The 19170-nt window shown below is 52.8% G+C and overlaps 9 protein-coding genes across 9 annotated transcripts; 8 read left to right on the top strand and 1 right to left on the bottom strand.

The window, feature by feature from the left end:
• Positions 1-626: 626 nt before the first annotated feature.
• On the top strand, positions 627-2111 carry PG985_012142 (uncharacterized protein; the record flags this gene model as incomplete). The annotated part of the gene is made up of 2 exons (XM_066831909.1): positions 627-701; positions 918-2111. The coding sequence occupies 2 exons, from the start codon at positions 627-629 to the stop codon at positions 2109-2111; spliced, it is 1269 nt and encodes a 422-aa protein (XP_066679959.1).
• A 600-nt stretch (positions 2112-2711) lies between these two features.
• On the bottom strand, positions 2712-3215 carry PG985_012141 (uncharacterized protein; the record flags this gene model as incomplete). Its single annotated transcript, XM_066831908.1, has 1 exon — positions 2712-3215. The coding sequence occupies one exon, from the start codon at positions 3213-3215 to the stop codon at positions 2712-2714; it is 504 nt and encodes a 167-aa protein (XP_066679958.1).
• Positions 3216-4348: 1133 nt separating this feature from the next.
• Positions 4349-6126, top strand: PG985_012140 (iron/ascorbate oxidoreductase; the record flags this gene model as incomplete). The annotated part of the gene is made up of 2 exons (XM_066831907.1): positions 4349-5274; positions 5331-6126. The coding sequence occupies 2 exons, from the start codon at positions 4349-4351 to the stop codon at positions 6124-6126; spliced, it is 1722 nt and encodes a 573-aa protein (XP_066679957.1).
• A 1278-nt stretch (positions 6127-7404) lies between these two features.
• On the top strand, positions 7405-7827 carry PG985_012139 (uncharacterized protein; the record flags this gene model as incomplete). The annotated part of the gene is made up of 1 exon (XM_066831906.1): positions 7405-7827. The coding sequence occupies one exon, from the start codon at positions 7405-7407 to the stop codon at positions 7825-7827; it is 423 nt and encodes a 140-aa protein (XP_066679956.1).
• An 816-nt stretch (positions 7828-8643) lies between these two features.
• On the top strand, positions 8644-9810 carry PG985_012138 (4'-phosphopantetheinyl transferase A; the record flags this gene model as incomplete). Its single annotated transcript, XM_066831905.1, has 2 exons — positions 8644-8736; positions 8920-9810. The coding sequence occupies 2 exons, from the start codon at positions 8644-8646 to the stop codon at positions 9808-9810; spliced, it is 984 nt and encodes a 327-aa protein (XP_066679955.1).
• Positions 9811-10710: 900 nt separating this feature from the next.
• Positions 10711-11679, top strand: PG985_012137 (NUDIX domain-containing protein; the record flags this gene model as incomplete). The annotated part of the gene is made up of 1 exon (XM_066831904.1): positions 10711-11679. The coding sequence occupies one exon, from the start codon at positions 10711-10713 to the stop codon at positions 11677-11679; it is 969 nt and encodes a 322-aa protein (XP_066679954.1).
• An 890-nt stretch (positions 11680-12569) lies between these two features.
• PG985_012136 (dienelactone hydrolase family protein) lies at positions 12570-13540 on the top strand (the record flags this gene model as incomplete). Its single annotated transcript, XM_066831903.1, has 4 exons — positions 12570-12687; positions 12757-12928; positions 13007-13154; positions 13211-13540. The coding sequence occupies 4 exons, from the start codon at positions 12570-12572 to the stop codon at positions 13538-13540; spliced, it is 768 nt and encodes a 255-aa protein (XP_066679953.1).
• Positions 13541-14146: 606 nt separating this feature from the next.
• Positions 14147-15460, top strand: PG985_012135 (uncharacterized protein; the record flags this gene model as incomplete). The annotated part of the gene is made up of 1 exon (XM_066831902.1): positions 14147-15460. One exon carries the CDS (start codon positions 14147-14149, stop codon positions 15458-15460), a length of 1314 nt encoding a protein of 437 aa, XP_066679952.1.
• Positions 15461-17373: 1913 nt separating this feature from the next.
• Positions 17374-18668, top strand: PG985_012134 (uncharacterized protein; the record flags this gene model as incomplete). The annotated part of the gene is made up of 3 exons (XM_066831901.1): positions 17374-17743; positions 17855-18507; positions 18624-18668. The coding sequence occupies 3 exons, from the start codon at positions 17374-17376 to the stop codon at positions 18666-18668; spliced, it is 1068 nt and encodes a 355-aa protein (XP_066679951.1).
• Between the last annotated feature and the right edge of the window lie 502 nt (positions 18669-19170).

Raw genomic sequence — 19170 nt, 5'->3', positions numbered from 1 at the left:
AGAGCCCCGGAGATGAATACAGGGCGCATAAAACTTCCAACGCAGCTTCCGATACTAGTGGGAACAATTGAACCCATCGGTTCGTCCTTACTTACTGTTTCGCCCGACTAACTCCAGCGCGACCGGCCTGACTCCGTTTGACCCTTGCGCGCGCCAAAAGACGAAGCAGAGTCTCTTTCCTACATCTAACCTATTCCCAACCCAATCTTGTCACGTCACTTGACAGCGGACCCCGGAGCCCAGCACATGTTCTCAGAATAGAAGTCGGTCGGGTTTATTTTTCTTTTCTGACAGGGGCTATCTTTTCTGTCATTTCGCCGTTGGAAGGATTCCCATCCATTGCCCTCGGCCAGCAGCAAACAGCTCCAGCAATCCAATCCGTCTGTGCAGAGTGCTGAGCCGCCTCGAGGTTAGGCCAACCACTTTTACATTACATTACATACTACCTAATTCAGCCTTTCTTCCCCGGTAAGTATCAAGTTGGCGTTATCGATTGGATTGGTTGGTTAACCTTCCCGGCTCAAAACCTAGGCTTGGAAATCTTCATTGAATTCAAACCCCCCAACCGATCACTTCATTTCATCGACAGACGGTCCTTTGGCACAACCTTGGCTATCTGTCGCAAAATGTCGTCGTCGCCCAACACGGGAAAGGCTGGCATCATCAAGGCCGCTGATGATGCTGGCAACATGGACAAGCTCGTAAGTATTTCCCTTCCTTTTCCCATTACTTACTAAACGTGACAAACTACCATTTGTCCTACCTGCAACCTAATCATGCTACTTTGTTGCCTGCCTGCTTTGCACATGGCCCCACGGCATCACCCGCACCGCATACACTCGCACGCGTGTGCGCTCTTCTCGCTGGACAAGGCTGAGTGACGAAACCGTGACTAACCACCCATTGCTACTATATAGGCACACAGTGTTCTTGATGATTTATTATACAACATTGTCCATGACTTGTTGATCAAGGTACACCGAGACGAGAAGATTGCCCGTGCTGCGACAGCTGCTATCCGTGTCGAGAAGCTGGCTTCCGACGCCTCAGACTCGTCGCTCACTACCGAGTCAAGACCCGACATCAAGGCAGAGACAGACGCTGCAGTCTACGACGAGGGCAGAACGCTGCTCAAGGGCAACCCCTTGGAAACGACCAAAGATATCCTCTGCCCCAGATGTCACCTACCGCGCCTTCTCTACCCGACTGACGGGAAGGGAGCGAGGAAGCCAGATCCCAGCATAATATACTGCAAAAAGCACCCGTACATCGACAAGCCCGGTTACGATATCTACGGTCAAACATGGGTTGCTCAAGGTCCGGGCAGGGGCAAGAAGAAGAAGGATATGGAGAAGAAGGTTGAGACAACACCCCAAGACACACCCGGCGCAACACCGACGCCTGAGGAGGGAGGCGGTGGCAAGGGAGGTGCTGCATCGCGGCCACCGAACGTGCTCTCATTCCCATCAGCCACATGTGTCAAGTGCAAGCGCTGCATCCTGGTCACACGATTGAACAACCACATGGGATCTTGCATCGGAAACAGCGGTCGCAATGCCAGTCGCGCAGCTGCGCAGAAGATTAGTAACGGAAGCAGTAATGGTGCCCACAATGGAAGTCAGGGCGACGGAACACCACCAAACAGCCAGAAGGGTACTCCATTGCCTGGATCTCGAGCCAGCAGTCCTAATAAAAAGCGGGACAGCGACGAAGTGGATGACGACGATGATACGGACAATGATGCCCACAAGAAAAAGAAGCTCAAGCCCAGCGCTGCAAATCCGACCAAGAAAGTCATCTTGAAGACAAAAGGTGGCAGTGGGCCCGGACCGAAGAAGGAGAAGGTCAAGACCAGTTCTCTGTTGAGCGTTGAGCAGAAGGTCGACGACGACGACGCCGAGGGTTCAACCGTGGAAGTTGCACCTAAGAAGAAGGTCTCCAAAGCACCCAGTCCAGCCAAGAAACTCAAACTGGGCGTTTCAAAGCCGCTGCTCTCGTCGCCGGGCAACACGAAGAATGGCAAAACGTCCAAGAGCAACGGTGGTGGCGGCGGAGGTGACGAGGGTGAGAGCGAAAGCTCGGGTACTCTATCCTCGCCGCCTGTTGTATAGTACGCCTTACACATCCATATCGTTCACCTTTCCCCGAACGTCTCGGCAATTGCATGTCTATGTGACACAGCGATGCCATCACCTTCAACTACAACTCTGTATTACGCGACATCTCTGCATGAATTTGGGGTTCAGGGGTTTGTTGCTTTTGACTGCCATGTCATGCCGGCGGTCACTCGGTTGGGCATACCTTTTGCATCATGGAAAAACGGCGTTTTGAGACGAGAACTCATCATCACACTTGAGCGTGTATTATAAAGGCGTCATTGCACATATGTAACATTCAAGATCAGCCATTACATTTTAAACCCTAAAAAGAAAGGGAAGAATTTGGCGATGCCGCTCTAAATTTGAACATCCTTTTTGATGTGACCGTTCTGCTGGTTTTAGCCCAGGACGTGACACATTCCTCTACAAAGTACTCCAAACGCCGGCTTATGGTGATCAAAATTGTAGTTCTCCAAACTATGCCCATATGACAACAGTCAACTCGTAATGTGATTCGTTTTGTTGTAAATCAGTGTTGCCCAGGTCTACTGCGCAGCTCTCGGCTATGATCATGCTACTGGAGAAGGCAGTCGCACCGTGCTGCATACATCCTTACTCGTCGGCGCCTCCGTCCTCCTCTAGGACCTTGGCCCGCAGGATTTTGACCTCTTCAGCGGGCCGGTCGTCAGCTCCGGTACGCACGAGGCCCATGCGCTTGACGACGCCCATGCCGCTCTTGACGCGGCCGAAGATGGTGTGCTTGCCGTCGAGCCAGGGCGTCGGCGCGAGCGTGATGAAGAACTGGCTGCCGTTGGTGTTGGGCCCGGCGTTGGCCATGCTCAGGACGCCGGCGCCAGTGTGGCGCAGGCCGGGCGCGATCTCGTCCTCGAACTTGTCGCCGTAGATGCTGCTGCCGCCCCGGCCGGTGCCCGTGGGGTCGCCCGTCTGCGCCATGAAGCCCGGGATGATGCGGTGGAAGATCACGCCGTCGTAGTAGGACCGCCGCGACAGCTGCGCGAAGTTCTCGCACGTCCGCGGGGCGTGGTCGCGGTACAACTCCACGGTTATGGCGCCCATGGTCGTCTCCAGGAGCACGGTGTTGCTCTTGGTTGCCATCTTGAGGGGGGTGTTTTTGGGGAGAATTGGAGAAGGGGTGGGTGAGGGCCTCAAGCGCGTGGACGATAGACAGGCAGGCAGGTAGGTAAAGACTGGTGATGCTGTTTGCCGCAACCCGGAACCTTTGTATTAGTTTTTGGGGGGTTGTAGATGCAGTTTATAATTTTGTGTGTAACAGGAATGACCTGACTGTTGTGGTGAAGTCACTGTGTTTTTGTGACCTTTGGCATGTACCGTACCAGCTTTGAGGCTCAAAATCGTGCCGCTATCACCTCCCCGAGAGTAGCAAAAATTAGGCGCGAGTGTCGTGATGGGATTGGCAGGGGTCCAGTCGCGACAGGAAAATTGAATGACGAAATTCAATGTCAGGCGCAGAAATGGAAGACGGGGTGGGCTACGACATCCCGCTAAAGATGTAGCGCACTAAGTTAGGGGGCTATCTGAGCTGCAAGGCTACAGGGCCGCCTGAATGAGAGGTATGCACCGCGAACTTCAATTACGGACAGGTAGGCGCAAACTGATGACTGGCTTCAATTCCATGAAGCCTACGATATATTCACGGCAAATATTTCTTTACGTTCTGCGTCTACAATAGACCCACGTCTTTTTTGCGCGCAGAGACTACGGCATCCTCAATTACTCCAGTCCACTTGATTTGCTGAATGATTCAGACCAAAACCATCGCTACCCTTCGTCATTGAGATCTCGCTCTTTCTGCCCAGCACACAAACATTGGGTGGCTAAATTTGACTGAGCTTCTGAATTACCTACATCTACTGCGCATCCTTCAGTCTGTTCACAGAAAAGCAATCATTCCGGGTTTAGGAAATTCCAGCTTTCCAGCCTAGACAAAGCAGGTCCTTCAAGCTGGTCTTTCCTGTCTTGGCCACGTTTTGAAACTTGACAGGCCCGTCAAGTTCGCAGCCTGAGGTACTTACCTATAAAAGATTTCCCTATCAGGCCTTTCTAAGGCGTCCTCTCGCCACCTACAGAGTTCCAGATTCCGAGATTTCAGCATTGCCCAATTTTGTCTTTGTTGCATCTGTTAGCATCCTGGTTTGCATCGTCCTCTGGGGTTCCGAATCAGCCATTGCTACCCATTTGGCCAGGTTGGCTTCCCACAATCCCATACCATGGCGAATGCAACTTCGCCTGTTGCAGCCGAAGGCTTGGGCTTCACCGGCAACCTCACCTTGGTAGAATCCATATCTCAATGGCCAGCGGCTATATGGAATAACCGCGACTTCCTGCTCCTTGAAGCGCGCATTGTAGGCTCTGCCATGGCATGCATCTATGTGTCTTCACAAGCTGCGCTCCGACGTCCGCCCAGCGCTCGATTGCCCAAGAAGAAGAAGGGCAAACATGGGAAGAAATCCGACGATAGCAGTGAAGACGAATATGTCCAGGGCCTGTTGCTTTCAGATGCCATTATGTTTCCCATCTTGGCCGCCATGGTGCTCGTGGGTCTCTACTATCTCATCAAGTGGCTCGAGGATCCTGCCATTCTCAACAAGATACTCGGTGTCTACTTCTCCGTCATGTCGCTAGCAAGCATGGGGAAATTGTTCTCAGATGGCTTGCAGCTTGTGTTCAGTATGGTATTTCCCGAGGTGTGGAGAGCCCATGATGGAAGCCTATTCCATTTTGACAACCACAAGCGGTCTCAGTATCGAATTTCCGAGTCGGGGGAGCACATCTACGACGCAGAGATAAAGTCTCCATTGCCAGGTGGTTATCTTTCCAAGATGAAGCAGCCGGGCCTTTCAGCCTCCCTATGGGTCTTCCGACTTATAATGCAGGAGCAGTGGAAAGTCAATTTCACATTTCTCCCTTTTGTGGAGGAGAGCTTCCACGTCAAGTTTCTTGATATCCTCGGGGTGGTCCTAGCTGTTATTGCCAACATAATCTACCACACGACAGGGTCTGTGATGCTGTCGAACATCATGGGCTATGCCTTCTCCTATGCAGGTATCATAATGATGTCCCCGACTACTTTCACCACCGGCAGCTGTGTCCTCTTCGGTCTTTTCTTCTACGACATCTATATGGTCTTCTACACGTGAGTATTGGCTATTAATCCCGTTGTTAGGAGACAATTACTGACACCCATGACAGTCCATATATGGTCACAGTGGCTACCAAACTCGATGTACCCATCAAGCTAGTATTTGAGGGCCCAAAGAAAGCGAGCATGCTTGGTCTCGGTGACATCGTTGTCCCAGGCATGTTTGTTGGTTTATGCTTACGATTCGATCACTTCCTGTACTATCACCGTCAGAAGAAGCAAGTTCCCATTGATCTCAAGACAACAGACGAGAACTCTGGCCAGGTCGTCACCAGCACACAGACACAGCCCATGGTCGTTAGGCCCGACTATGTGAACCCAAAGAGCCAATGGGGTAACTGGTTCTGGACTACCGGGCTTGGAAGATTCTTTTGGCGAACTACTGAAGCTACCACTCCTGCTTTGAAGGCCGCGAGGTTCCCAAAGACCTATTTTCATGCTGCCATGACTGGCTATCTACTCGGCATGATGGTGACGCTGTTGATGCTTCTCGTCTTCAAGCATGCTCAGCCCGCTCTTCTATACCTGGTACCCGGTGTGGTGTTTGCTGTCTGGATCGTCGGCTTGTTTAGGGGTGAACTGCATGAGATGTGGATCTACACAGAGGATGGCAGCCTCGACAAGGAGGAAGTTGTTGTCGAAGTTGATGGGGATGGTAACGTTATCAAGAAAGCTGAGGATGAGAAGAAAGGGACCGACACAAAGGCACTTGAAAAGGCGAGTAGCGACAAGATTGCGGAGAAAGAAGATGCCGCTGTGCCGACGACGGTCTTCGCCTTCACTATCGAGGCTCCGGCATCACTATCTAGACGAAAGACACGAACTGTCAAGCAACATACCGAGTAAAATCTCAACGCTTAGGCTGGTCATCGATGGATGAGCGTATTCACACCCAGCATTCGCTCCAAAACGCATCTACTTGCTTCAGAAAAGTACACTACCACGACTGATTCAGCTGAATATAACCCTTGATCCAGCCTCTACTTTTTCAGTACTGTGGTACACTCCACATTGTGAACTCTAACAATGGCATCGGGATATAACAGTCATCATGCACTGTCAAAAAGGCACCTGCAACATTCACGCCACAACGAAAGCTTCCACTAACTAACATATGGTGCACGTAGATATTGCATTTCTTTCATTCAACACTTGTGATTCAGGTCGGCCATGCTGGGTATGTGACGCCCGTACGAATAACGCCACTCTTGATGTCTCGGGTGAAGACTTGTCCCTACTGGTATCGCGGGCACTCGATTTAACGGGTCACCCATCAATTCAATAACTTTATTACTGGTGTTGGTATAACCACCCGAATTAGTGTACTGCCGTTGAACCGTGTATGACACAAAACGCCACTAGGATTCCTCGTTGAAGAGCAACAATCGCAATGCTCCTTCTCCAGCACAACGAAGGAATGTTTGACACGATTACCCAGGTATCTCTACCAACATGAGAGCATGTTAGGTAAGCTGCCCCCAGACTCCTTGGCTCTTTTCTGTTGTATGGGATGGACGTCGACGGGCAAGAGAGGGTGTGCTCCGCAAAAAGACCCCCGTGGGGTGTCGATTGCACCTGGCTTGGGACACGCAAAGTTTAGAAACGTTCGCAACCCACCAGCATCAACGACCACAGTCCCTTCCTGATCTAATCGGGCTGTCGTCAAAACTTAGTATGCCAGCAACTACCGGAGAAAGGCAACAGCAGCACTCTTGCAGTGTATTTTGCTGGCCCGAAATCCTCAATCAATTCTGACCATCATCTCCCTCTTCTCCTCTTGGACATCTACACACCATACCGCCAATCAACTACTTACTGGGAACCTATACCCCTGAGCATCCTACCACTCTTCAACACTTAACCTCTACTCCAGCCTGCACCCGTCTATCATTGTATAGCTGTTTTCTACATCAACAATCAATCACCGCATATATACCAACTCACCCGAGGTTCATTCAGACAAAGTCGGTCAAGATGGCTACCAAACCAAGTCAATCCCAGCGCAAGGGAAGCGAGGAGTCTGCCAAGTATCCCAAGAGACTTCGACAGAATGATGACAACGGATAGCCTCTGAATGCGACCATTGGGTTAGACGGAACCAAGCATGTCAGACGGGCCAAGAAGATGAGAATGCGTCGAGGCCAAATCGCCAAGCCGTTGATTCGACCTCGAAGAACAATCTCGCCTCCTCTTACCAATTCCGAGGGCAATACCTCGTCTTCTGACAGCAGCGACATCCTCAAGAGCAAAGAGAACAAGGCAGCAGCATACATCCCCAAGCGATCCAAGCGGTGTCAGATGCCAGCCTCTCCTCCCGAAGCACCAGCCTCTCCTCCACTCAGTCCCAAGGTCCCCCGGCTTTCGGATTCTCAACCCCCATCATCAGACAACATCACGCCCGCTTCTCTCCGGGACTATATGATGTCAGGTCGCTACCATGACTGCTTCCTGGGCGAGGAAATCAACGACATCATTCTTGGTGAGTACCAAGCAGCTGAGAGATGGAATCTGGGGGTGGAGCAGCCAGGAGTGATTTGCTGGCAATGAATGGGAGAGCTGGTAAGAGATGGAACATCTTGCCAGCAATATTGGACTAGTATCCTGCGGTTTGTTTTTAACGAGGCATGGAGTTGTGGCAGCAATAGCATCACTGGCTAGCGATAGGGTCACTGAGACATGGACTTTTTGAGTAATGATTCCCATGGTAATGCTTTACACAAGGTAATGAGATATGCCATAATAAAAAGACAGTAACCCATATGATGAATGAGCATAATGTGAGAATGTGACTTGCTAATGTAATCTGGTCGCATCCCGCCAGTGTAAGGGCGGCTCTCACCGACGATGTTTGGTGATGCTGGTATTGCGTAGCAAGGTGGAAACACGATAAGCCCCCCAAGCGGCCCCAGGAATAGACCGGACTTTCTCCATTGACAGCAAGTGTCATAAACGAATACTACTGTACTAATACCAGAACACCTTGATTCTTGAAGAAATGTGACCGGTATATTTCAGCAGAGGCCTGCCCCCTAGTGCAGCTACTTTTGAAAAAGGGGGGACTAGTCAACGGGAAAGCCCGTTCACCTCGGGGCCTATAGCCTTTTTACTATACTGGAAGTAGTTGGACTGATCCAAAGGCGTGGTTTGTCGAGGTGCCAAGCAAGCAGATCCGCCCCACCTAGTAGTAAGCTCAGCTAATGGCTGAGCGTACACGCATGTGCTGCTGCTTACTTACAGGCTCACCAATTCATCAGACAAACCAGACTTCAGGAAGCGAGTAAGCTTGGATCCTTCTTCATTCTTTCCATCTTCACACAACATCGCTCAATTCTGGTCTAGTACATTTATGTTAGAGACGGCGCAATGGCTTCGTCAAACACCCCCATCATACAATGGCTAGTAGATACTCGTGATCTCTGGCCCCAAGCGGCCAAAACGAAGGATCTTGAACAGGCCGTAAGCTCCACCACTATCCTCCTTGTCCGGGTACTCCGAGCTCCGGAACCGGCGGGATACTCTTGGAGTTATCTTTGTTGTTGTTTTCCGTCTTGCTTAGCAATTACACATATGCTCTATTTCAATTTCCGAACATTGCAGCCCAGTGATGTCTTATGCAGAAAGCTAACCGATTCACTCTAGGCACCGAGGGCTCTTGCCCTCCTCACGCCCGAAGAGCGCACGGGTGTGCTCAAGTACTTCTTCGTCCGCGACGCCAAGATGAGCCTGGCCTCGCACCTGCTCAAGCACTACGTCCTGGCGCGCACGCTGGGGATCCCCTGGTCCGCCACCAAGTTGACGCGCGACGCCAACAAGAAGCCCATCTACGTCGCGGAAGGGACCGCGGACCAGCAGCCCTGCCGGTTCAATGTGTCGCACCAGGCCGGCCTCGTCGCACTGGTGGCGACCTCCAAGGACCTGGAGGCGGAGGCGGACGTCGGTGTTGATGTCGTCTGCGTCAGCGAGCGCCGCGACCGCGACCAGCGCATGGTCCGCGAGGAGGGCTGGGACTACTTTGTCGACATGCACTCGGACGTCTTCGGCCGCGGCGAGACGGCGTACCTCAAGAGCCGCGAGTTTTCGGCGGCCGCCTTGGCTTCGGCTTCGACGAACGGAGGCCCGACGACGTCCGAGTCGGTCGCCGACGCCAAGCTCCGCCGGTTCTATGCGCTGTGGTGCCTGCGCGAGGCTTACGTCAAGATGACGGGCGAGGCGCTGTTGGCGCCCTGGCTGGGCGACCTGAACTTCGTCGAGGTCCGCGCGCCGGAGCCGGTCACGGCGGAGGGCGGTGCCTTCCAGCAGGGGGCCGACGGGACGGGGGAGGTCATCACGACGCACGAGGTCACGTTTGAAGGCAAAAAGACCGATGATGCCAATATCTGTCTTCGCTCGCTTGGCCCGGACTACATGCTCGGCACGGCGGTGCGGACACCCAACAACAAGGAGGTCGGGCTTGGGTGGCATCTGGGCCCCTTTGAGGTCGTGGATGTCGAGACGATTGTGCAGTTTGTCGAAGCTGAGCGTGGTGCCTAAGTTGGGTCCCGGCTAGACTAGCCAGGGGTATGAAGCATCGTGTGTCTTGGCATTATGAGAACTCGACGATTTCAGCAGTTGGGACTGTATAAGTTGAAGCGAAATATTAGATCTAGAAAATCCTGCTAAGTTATAGATTCCCGTCTGTGCCCCTGCTTCGATTTAGTTGAAAGGCCAAGACTACGCGCACTTCGTGGTTTTCTATCAAAGAGCCTTTCGAGTCCTGAAGCACGCAGTGCTTCACAGACCGATAAGCCTACCTTGCACATGGAAAGTGATACTGTGCCGATCAGTGAGCGACACATGGGCTTTCAGCTCCATCAAACGATTGTCATAAGACGTCTGGTTCGAGACGAAGAATGCTTGCCAGAATGCACGCTCGATGACTGAGCCTGATGAGCTCTCGTAAAGGATGGTTGCCATAAAGCATTCCTGCAGTTCGCCATTTGTGCAGGGAAATGCTGGTATAGATAACCTGCGGTTGGATGTCGTTAGGATCGTGACTATTACAAGCATTCCACATCTGGTTACACGTACGAAGGGATATCGCCATCCCCTTTGTCGTTCAGTGTTCGAAAAGAAACGGCCAGAATAACACCACTTCTTCTTTGACCAAGTGGCTTTCGCCTTGCACAACCCTACCGAGCGTCGAGTATTTGAAGGTCAGCTACTACCGGCCCATCTTGTCTTTCTTACCTCTCGCAACTAAACCCTTCGTTTGGCTCGGTTGAGACTGTTTAATCCACCGCACTTATCCCATCGATCATTTACTCTAGAAACTGTTTAATCAGACCAAGAGGCGATAATACACCCGGTTTTCTCCCTTGCAACAACTGCCAGGGACCATTCCGGCACTCGCGATTTGCCAAAAATAACTCCCTTACATCGCTATCACCAGCAATGATGGACCCCGCGTGTATTGATGACGAGACTGCCCGTCGGGAATATGACGAGGTGAAATCGAGGCTTGATGAGAAGTGGGAAATACAAGAGGTTAACAAACAGTCGTACAACGCCCAAGACTGGAAGAAAAACAACGAGACGGCGAAATGCTACGACATGAAAAGCCTCTTGATGAGCTTCGGCACGGTCACGGTCAGAGACAAGCCAGGGGACGAGGGTGGCCCGCAAGTCCTTGTCTTCTGGAATGCAAGGCACCAGTCGTACCAGCTCCCCAAGGGCCGGAGGAACTTACACGAGAGCCCCGCTGACGCCGCGCTGCGCGAAACCCTGGAGGAGACGGGCGTCCAGGTCAAGCCCCGGTACCTCCTGTCCGACACCCGCATTGTGCTGGACAGCCCCGAAACCGCCGACGATGTGGAATTGGTGCGCCGCAACCTCGACAACGAGACCATCACCAGCGTGAACCGGGACGTCGTGTACGCTATGAGCTACGACGACAAGAAGACCGGCGCGCACCGGCACGTCTACTTCTATGCCGCGCAGCCCGCGCGCGGGGACGGGGAGTCGGACGCGGCGCGGCTGAGCGACGAAGACAAGACCAACAAGGTCCGGTGGTTCGGCTTCAAGGAGGCGCGGAAGCGGCTCACCATGAAGGCGGAGCGCGCGGCCGTCATCACGACGCAGATCTTGTACGAGCGGACGAGGGACAGCCACAATAGCAGCAGCAGCGACCCGGGGGCGCGTAACTTGTCGGACCGGCTGCTCCAGAAGTGGGAGAAGGACGACGAGGTGCGCAGGCTGTCGTGGGCCAAGCCGCTGGCGCGGGCCGTGGCGGACAACGAGGGGAATGCGGTATTGCTGGCTGAGGCTATCAAGAAGATCTTGCCGGATGGGGACCAGGCAGTAGAACGTATACTCAACTCGCTAAAGCACCTCGACTCTATGCAGGGGGTTGCTGAAGCGTAGGTATCGAGGGCAAAGGGGCCCAAACGAGCTTCCAAGGCAAAATTAAGCATACAACACAGGATGGGCGTTTGCAGAAAGGCGGGGAGGGAGGTTTGCGATCAAGCTACAGGTTTTGCTTTGGTATTGGATTGTACGGGAAGAATGATACCATTGTCTGTCCAGTCACTTTTAATACATTTTATTTAATTGAGGACCAACTTCGAAATCGAATGTGATATCAGGGAGGTCGCCGTCTTGGCTGAATACCACGATGCGAGGGTAGAGGATCAATCCATCAATCGATGTGTTGAATTTCCAACCTACATGCACATAGTATTCCAACCAATGGCTGCCCACCATGCCTCGGTATAGGGTGACATCATCAGCGCTGCCGACCCCACCTTGGAGTCGTATCATTGACGACAAGGGAGCTCCAATGCCACTACTACCCCTCACTAATGGAAGCCGGGCATCCACTGTAGCTATCGAGTGTGAAACTTCATGGGATCTTGCCTGCTTGCTTCGAAGCTGCATTTGCAGTCGCCATGTGAAGTATGTTCTGTTTACAAAGCCAATAGGGGCCAATTGACCGATTGCTAGCACCCTTGTAAGCTTCACACTTTGCATACAGTAACGCCTCATGGAAACTAAAAAGGGTTATGGCTTTCTCTAGATCTGCCAGCAGAGCGGCCTCCTCCCGCGCAGCGTCCGCCCTTCGTAGCAGCCAGCAGCTCTTAAACTCAGCCGTTGCCCCCACCACGTATAAGCCAAGCTCGCCGCCCATTTCTTCCTCCTCCTCCACTTTCAACGCCCAAGGAAATCGACTGCCCGCCACCAGAAGCTATACTCAACAAACAAACCAAACCACCCAAATCCTACTCCAGAGCAGAAACACAACCCAAACCGCAAAGATGTCGACCATGCCGGCACAGGGCGGCCACTCTCAGGCCTGCTGCAACATCCCGCCCGTCGTATCGAAGGGCTACCAGAACAAGGGGAGCTATGAAGAGATTGGAGGCTTCAAGTCATGTAAGAGAGCATGGTTCAACTCCTGACTCCTTGCACGCGGATATCTGACAGCTGTTTTCTTCCAATTAGACGTCACCGGCCCCAAGGACGCAGCCAAGGGAGTCCTTGTCATCTACGATATCTTCGGTTACTATCCCCAGACCCTGCAGGGTGCCGACATCATGTCCAGCTCCGACGACCACCAGAAGTACAAGGTGGTGATGCCCGATTGGTTCAAGGGCGAGCCTGCCCCTATCGAGTGGTGAGTCGCTGTCTTGAAATCAAGTAAATTTACTGGAGAAATGCGGCTTTGCTCACCAATATATCGTGTGCTGTCCAGGTTCCCTCCGGACACCGAGGAGAAGCAAAAGAACCTTGGCGCTTTCTTCGGACGCTTCCCTCCGCCCAGCGTCGCCGAAAAGGTCCCAGCTTACATGAAGGCCGCCAAGGAGAAGTTCCCCGAGGTCAAGGAATGGGCTATCCTGGGTGTAAGTATATCCGTACTTCCCCCGTTTTTAGGACGGTTTGATTAATAGCTCTGCAGTACTGCTGGGGAGGCAAGGTCGTGTCTCTGGTGGTCGCCTCGCCCGAGAACGTCTTCAAGGCCGGCGTCGAGTGCCACCCGGCCATGGTCGAGCCCGAGGACGCCAAGAACATCAAGGTGCCCCTGTGCATGCTCGCTTCCAAGGACGAGCCCGTCGAGGACGTCAAGAAGTTCGAGGCCAACTTGTCGGGCGCCAAGCACGTCGAGACGTTCGGCGACCAGATCCACGGGTGGATGGCGGCGCGCAGCGACCTCGAGGACAGCCGCGTCAAGGAGGAGTACGTTCGCGGATACAAGACGGTGCTCGGGTTCTTCCAGAAGAACTTGTAAGGAAAGAACAATCTGGGTTTATCATTCATGATCGATCCTAGGTTCTGATGACTCAACATCAATTACTAGGAAGTTCTACATAGGTATCTACCCACACAATACGAATTAACGATTGTAACGACATCTTTGGCTGGTCAATCGACTCCGATATTGCAGGACAGTAAGAGGAATGATGCGGGCATACAATGCCCAGCTTATTTGCTAATCCCGGCCCTTTTTGGATGAGGGGTATTGAACCTGAAGTAACAGAAATGCTCAGCCGAGGTTTGCATCAGGTACATTTGTGGCGTGATTTGGCGTCGAACGTAACAACGATCAAGATACATAATTTACTCAAACCTATTAAAGCAGACATTGGAAGAGATATATCAGCTTTTTGGACGTACTTGATTGATTCCCCTCTCGTTTGCTGCCTAATCTTAATACGGATCGGTTCCTGAGGCCAGTCGCACCTGCCTCTCCAAACCCCACACTCCTTCCGTTTGTTGCAATCAAGCAACGGCCACCATTTGAATTCTCTGGAGACCAATTTCCCATCTCCTCATGCTCCGGAGATGCCACACAGCAACGAGGAAATTTCGGCTACTCTACTGCGAAGGGAAGACAATGCCAGCATACGTTCCACCTCATAAGCTGCGACAAGCACCTGGCGGTGCTGCCGCAGAGGCAGGCACAGCAGACGCGCCAGCTGATACATCACCCAGCAATGGCACCTCGCCTGCAAATTCACGGTTCAGCACCCGCGGCGGTGGTCGAGCTGGGTTCAGCGGAGGAATTGGCCGTGGGGATGGTCGAGGGGGTGGTCGAGGCTGGTCTACCCGACCAGCGCGTGTTGACGCCAGCGAGCTGTACCACTACAATGACATCAAGAGCCATTTCTGGCCTGGTGAGGAAGATGCTTCGGTGACTAGTAACCGATCGACATTCAACGACTCCGATTCGCGAATTGGTCAGTTGGCATACATCACGCTGTTCAAGAATGCCAATCCTCGATGGGGAAGCGATCAGATTGTGTTTGGAAAGTCCAACCTGGGACGGCTGCCTGACTACCAGAGCCAGACAGAGGGGAAGGAAGATTACTTCCCAAAACTTATCAAAGAGAGTCTTGCTGATCCTGGACAATCGGAGCCTAGCTTAGCACAGGACAATGCCCCCAATACTACAGCCAGTGGCGGCGAGGAAGGCCTGGCGGCTAAGGATGAGCCCAACCCTCCTCTCGAGGCACAAAACATTCCCATTTCTGTTCTAATGGAGAACAGCATGAATGGAAATGAAGGCGAAGAGGCATCTTCACCAGCCCAGCAAATTCCAGATGACGAGAGCGAGATGGCACCAGGTTCGCACCAAAGCCTGGGATCTAATGGCAACGCGCGCAAGCTCGTCAGCATACCACCCATGGACTACGTTCCTAGTTCACACGCACCCATTGCCGTATTCGAGGAAGTTCGACTCAACCTTTTCAAGTTCTCCGGTTGGCACTCGGTTGCACGCGTTAGTATCCTAGCTCCTCACTCCGAGAGCCTGGCACGCATGCTGCAGCAGAAGTGGGAGCGTCGGGACCGCCTTGGTAATTTCATGCCAGTACAGAGAAGTCCCGGACAGTGGTCAGCGTCCCTTGCCCACCAATGGGCTGTCGTCAAGTTTGAGAGACTGGCCTCGGACGTCGCACCAGCTGCGCCAACCATCGAGAAGCTGCCGCCACCCCCGAAGCCCTCCACACATGGCTCTGAAGGGGAGGTCAAAGGTGTGAACGAGATGCTCAACGACCTGCGGCTGAAGGACCACTGGGTTGGCCAAGATTCCATGAACAAAGTCGAGGGACACAAAGTCGTCGAAAAGGGAGAGGCCACACCGAGACCGAGCGGCCTCTCAGGTGGTATGACTGATCAACGGGAGAACATTCCTCCACCAGCTGAGTAGTCACCCGGGATTTTGCAAGTTGCTGGTGTGGTTTTCACGAACAGAATGAAAAGGGTAAAAGGAGGAAATGATAACAGACAGGGCATCTGAGATGTTCAAACCCCCGAATATGCATGTACGATAGCTAGGGATGGCGATATGACTTGCGAGAGAACCAAATGTTGCTCTACAGGCCAAGGATGACACTCAATGAAATCACATTTCGCTAAATGAAATCGTGCTCAGCCGTCATATTTTCCCACTTTAACGTTTCAGCTCATACCCGAAGGTATTAAGAAACGACACGTGGCAGCTTCATCCAAGACACTACTAACTGAGGAAGCTCGTCTTAATCAATTGCATCAGCCTTACACTCAGAGAACACTCCGATCGAGAACAACCATCGAGATCGGGTAGAAGCAGCCGGACGCAAAGGGGTATCTGCGAGCTGCGAGCTACATGCGGGACGGATCCCCTGCATGGGAGGCTTTCTGCTGAGGCAGCGAGCAGACGAGGCAACTGATTTCTCATTTCTCGTTTACTCCAAATCCTGCTGTACATATGTGAATACGCGCCCAGAGTATCTGACCATCTCGAGAGGCAGCCAGAAGGCAACATGGGCAATCTTGGGGTTCTTTGTTCTGGCCCTGGCAGGAAGGGGCAATGACGTCAGGGATTTACCGTCGCACTAGACTCCTATTCGCTTCACGTTTGATACTCTACCTATCATTTGCTCGATGTTTCGATAAGAGCAAGGAAGACGCCAGCTTCGGGGAGCTTTCATTCCGACGAGTCCGGGGGATCGAGATTACTAAATTTCGGGGAGAATGGTGCGAAATCAGCACATCCTCGTTGCAATTTGCCATTTTTGGGGACATGGGTATGTATATTGTATTCGATAATACATGCATCCATCCTCTCACAAACATCGCCATTGTGGTAGGGCTTTGGGGCATTGCCCACTCTAAAATTAGGCCAATTCTTATTCAACGGATCCGGGCCCCCGGATCGACTTGTACCCCAACTTAACCTTGAGGCGGGCTGGCGGGGGATGGACCTTTTTGGGAGGTCCAGTTATTCCCAAGCTTGCATGCACTATCTGTCAGACTGGCGCCACTCGGCATGCTAATCCGGGGTCTCTCTGAACATACCTAAGCAGTCGGGTCGTCCAAGTGTCACCTACTGTAGCTACCAAGGTCCCGAAATCAAAGCAAGAGTCAGGTACTACTGATAAGAGAGCCAGCTAAGAAGCGGTTGACGTAGAAGGCGTGTGCCAATCTTGGCCCTGTAAGATCTGCAACGAGGTGTGCGACATTACGACGAAATCCTTCCGCGTTTCTTCTTTTCGGTACCTAGCAACCAACATCATCATCTCGTGAGATTCCGGCAGTGCCTTCTTCTGGCACGGGCTCCATCCAGCCCAGCGTCAGCGTCTGTGTCTCTTGATGCCGATATTACTCCATCTGCATTGCCTTCCAACAAACGAAGCTGAGGCGTACCAGCCTGACAGCCCCCAAGTTCCAGGTACTACCTGCTGGGTCGGAAGTCGGAAGGGAAACGTGGCTACAATTGGCGGACGCTCTGCTCCGGCTGGTTACTGACGCCTCCTGCTCTCTCTGCTGTTCGATTCTCTGCCTAGACTCCGGGCAGAACATGGGGAGAATCTAATAGCATAGGTACTAACGTTTCCAAGATCGTGAAGTCTGTGCTGCTTTTGTTGTCCAAGGTGAGACAGCACACCAAGTGTCCTATGCACCGCCACTATGACGATGTCGTCGTCGTTTGCTGCCAGTCGGACTTGTATAAATCTTACGCGTAGCCACGTAGCTGTAAAGTCGAAGATCCGAACTCTACTTGAAGCTCTCGTGTAAATACATACGCTCACACACCCAAACATTGACTCTTATCCTTCATACCCAAGAAACACCTACAACATGTACTCATGTTCGCGCATAGCACGTGGCGTCTCCCGCCATGGCCCGATGACAAAATGCGCCCTCAAAACAGCAACTACCACTTCTACAAGTACGACTGCCGCAGGGGCTTCTATTCCCATGTGGACACAGCAGCATGCCACAATACACACTTCAGGCAACAGGCCGGCCAACCCAGTAACGCCTAAGCCCATGAACCCTGACCCGCGTGAGAACCCCATGGTTGGGATCGCTCCAAACAAGGACGTCAACGTCGCACAGAGACGTATCGCGGACTTCAACCTCACCGGTCGCGTGTTTGTTATTACTGGAGGTGGCCGCGGTCTCGGGCTTTCATTAGCTGAGGGGCTCGCTGAGGCTGGTGGATATGGTAAGTGATATATCCCTTAACACACTGCTACCTAACTATATGCGAAATGCCTCCCTATGTGTAAACTTGATGGAGGTCGACTAACGCGTCGTTCTTCTTTCCGTTGAATAGTATACTGTCTCGACCGCAATAACAAAGTCGACAGGCGCTGGGAAGAAGCCGCGCGTCGCGCGACCGAATGGGGCGGTCAGCTGCATTACCGGCAACAGGACGTGCAAGACGCCGCGGGTCTGGACCGGACCATTGGGACCATCGCGGACACACACAAGCGACTAGACGGCCTGGTGGCGGCGGCGGGGGTGCAGCAGATCACGCCGGCGCTCGAGTACCGCCAGGAGGACGCGGCGCGCATGCTCGACATCAACTACACGGGCGTGTTCATGGCGGCGACGGCGGCGGCGCGGCAGATGAACAAGTACAAGTGCCGGGGGTCCATGTGCTTCATCGCGAGCATGTCGGGCTCCGTCGCCAACAAGGGCCTGCTCTCGCCCGTCTACAACTCGTCCAAGGCGGCCGTGATCCAGCTGGCGCGCAACCTCGCCATGGAGTGGAGCCCCATCAACAAGCTGGACGGCACCGGCGGCATCCGCGTCAACTGCATCAGCCCCGGCCACATCATCACGCCCATGGTGGAGAAGAACTTTGAGGAGGTGCCCGGGCTCCGCGAGAAGTGGGAGGCTGAGAACATGATGGGCCGCCTCGCGGAGCCGCACGAGTTCAAGGGCGCTTGCCTCTACCTCCTTAGCAATGCGAGTAGTTTCATGGTGAGCCCTCCCCCGCCCTGCTGTTCACCACCGCTCCCGTTATTCTTATCCTAAAAGTAAGATCATGGATGAAGAATTTCTTCTGGAGAGAGTAGGAGATACTGACTCACTCGCAGACGGGTAATAACATGGTCATTGACGGGGGACACACATCGTGGTAAACTTCTCGACCCCGTTTTTCACATTGCATTATCACCATACACCACCGTAGTTTTTTTTCACTTGTCGTCAATACGAAGACAGCCAGGAGTTGGGTTGGGGTTTTACGCATGTACACCTACTTTAGACGGTACCAATATTGGAGAGAAAGCATAACAGGCGCATGGCCTGTCGTTGTTTCGTGTATACTAGACCTATTTAAAGATCCAGCAACTATTTGATGAGCGTTAATATCGAACAGCGCAAGGTGTCAAATGAAAATGAAGATACGATGATGCGACCGGCTGCAATAGCTTATCTGAAAGCTTTTGCCATTGGCAGAATAACGATCATAAAAATTGACAAGTCAACATGCAAGGCGATTTTAAGATTTGATGCTGCCAGCGAGAAGGTGGGATGATGAACTTATTAGCCTAAGACCCCTTGCATTGGTGCGGTTGGGGAGCAGGGATAATGACTGCAGCTGCCAACCTCCAAATCGACCACTTGCGTCATTGGTTGCTT

Source organism: Apiospora marii, assembly GCF_038362585.1.
Source record: "Apiospora marii strain CBS 49790 chromosome Unknown utg000009l_segment0_segment0, whole genome shotgun sequence".
NCBI classification, from domain to species: domain Eukaryota; kingdom Fungi; phylum Ascomycota; class Sordariomycetes; order Amphisphaeriales; family Apiosporaceae; genus Apiospora; species Apiospora marii.
This window is presented reverse-complemented; position numbering and strand designations above follow the sequence as displayed.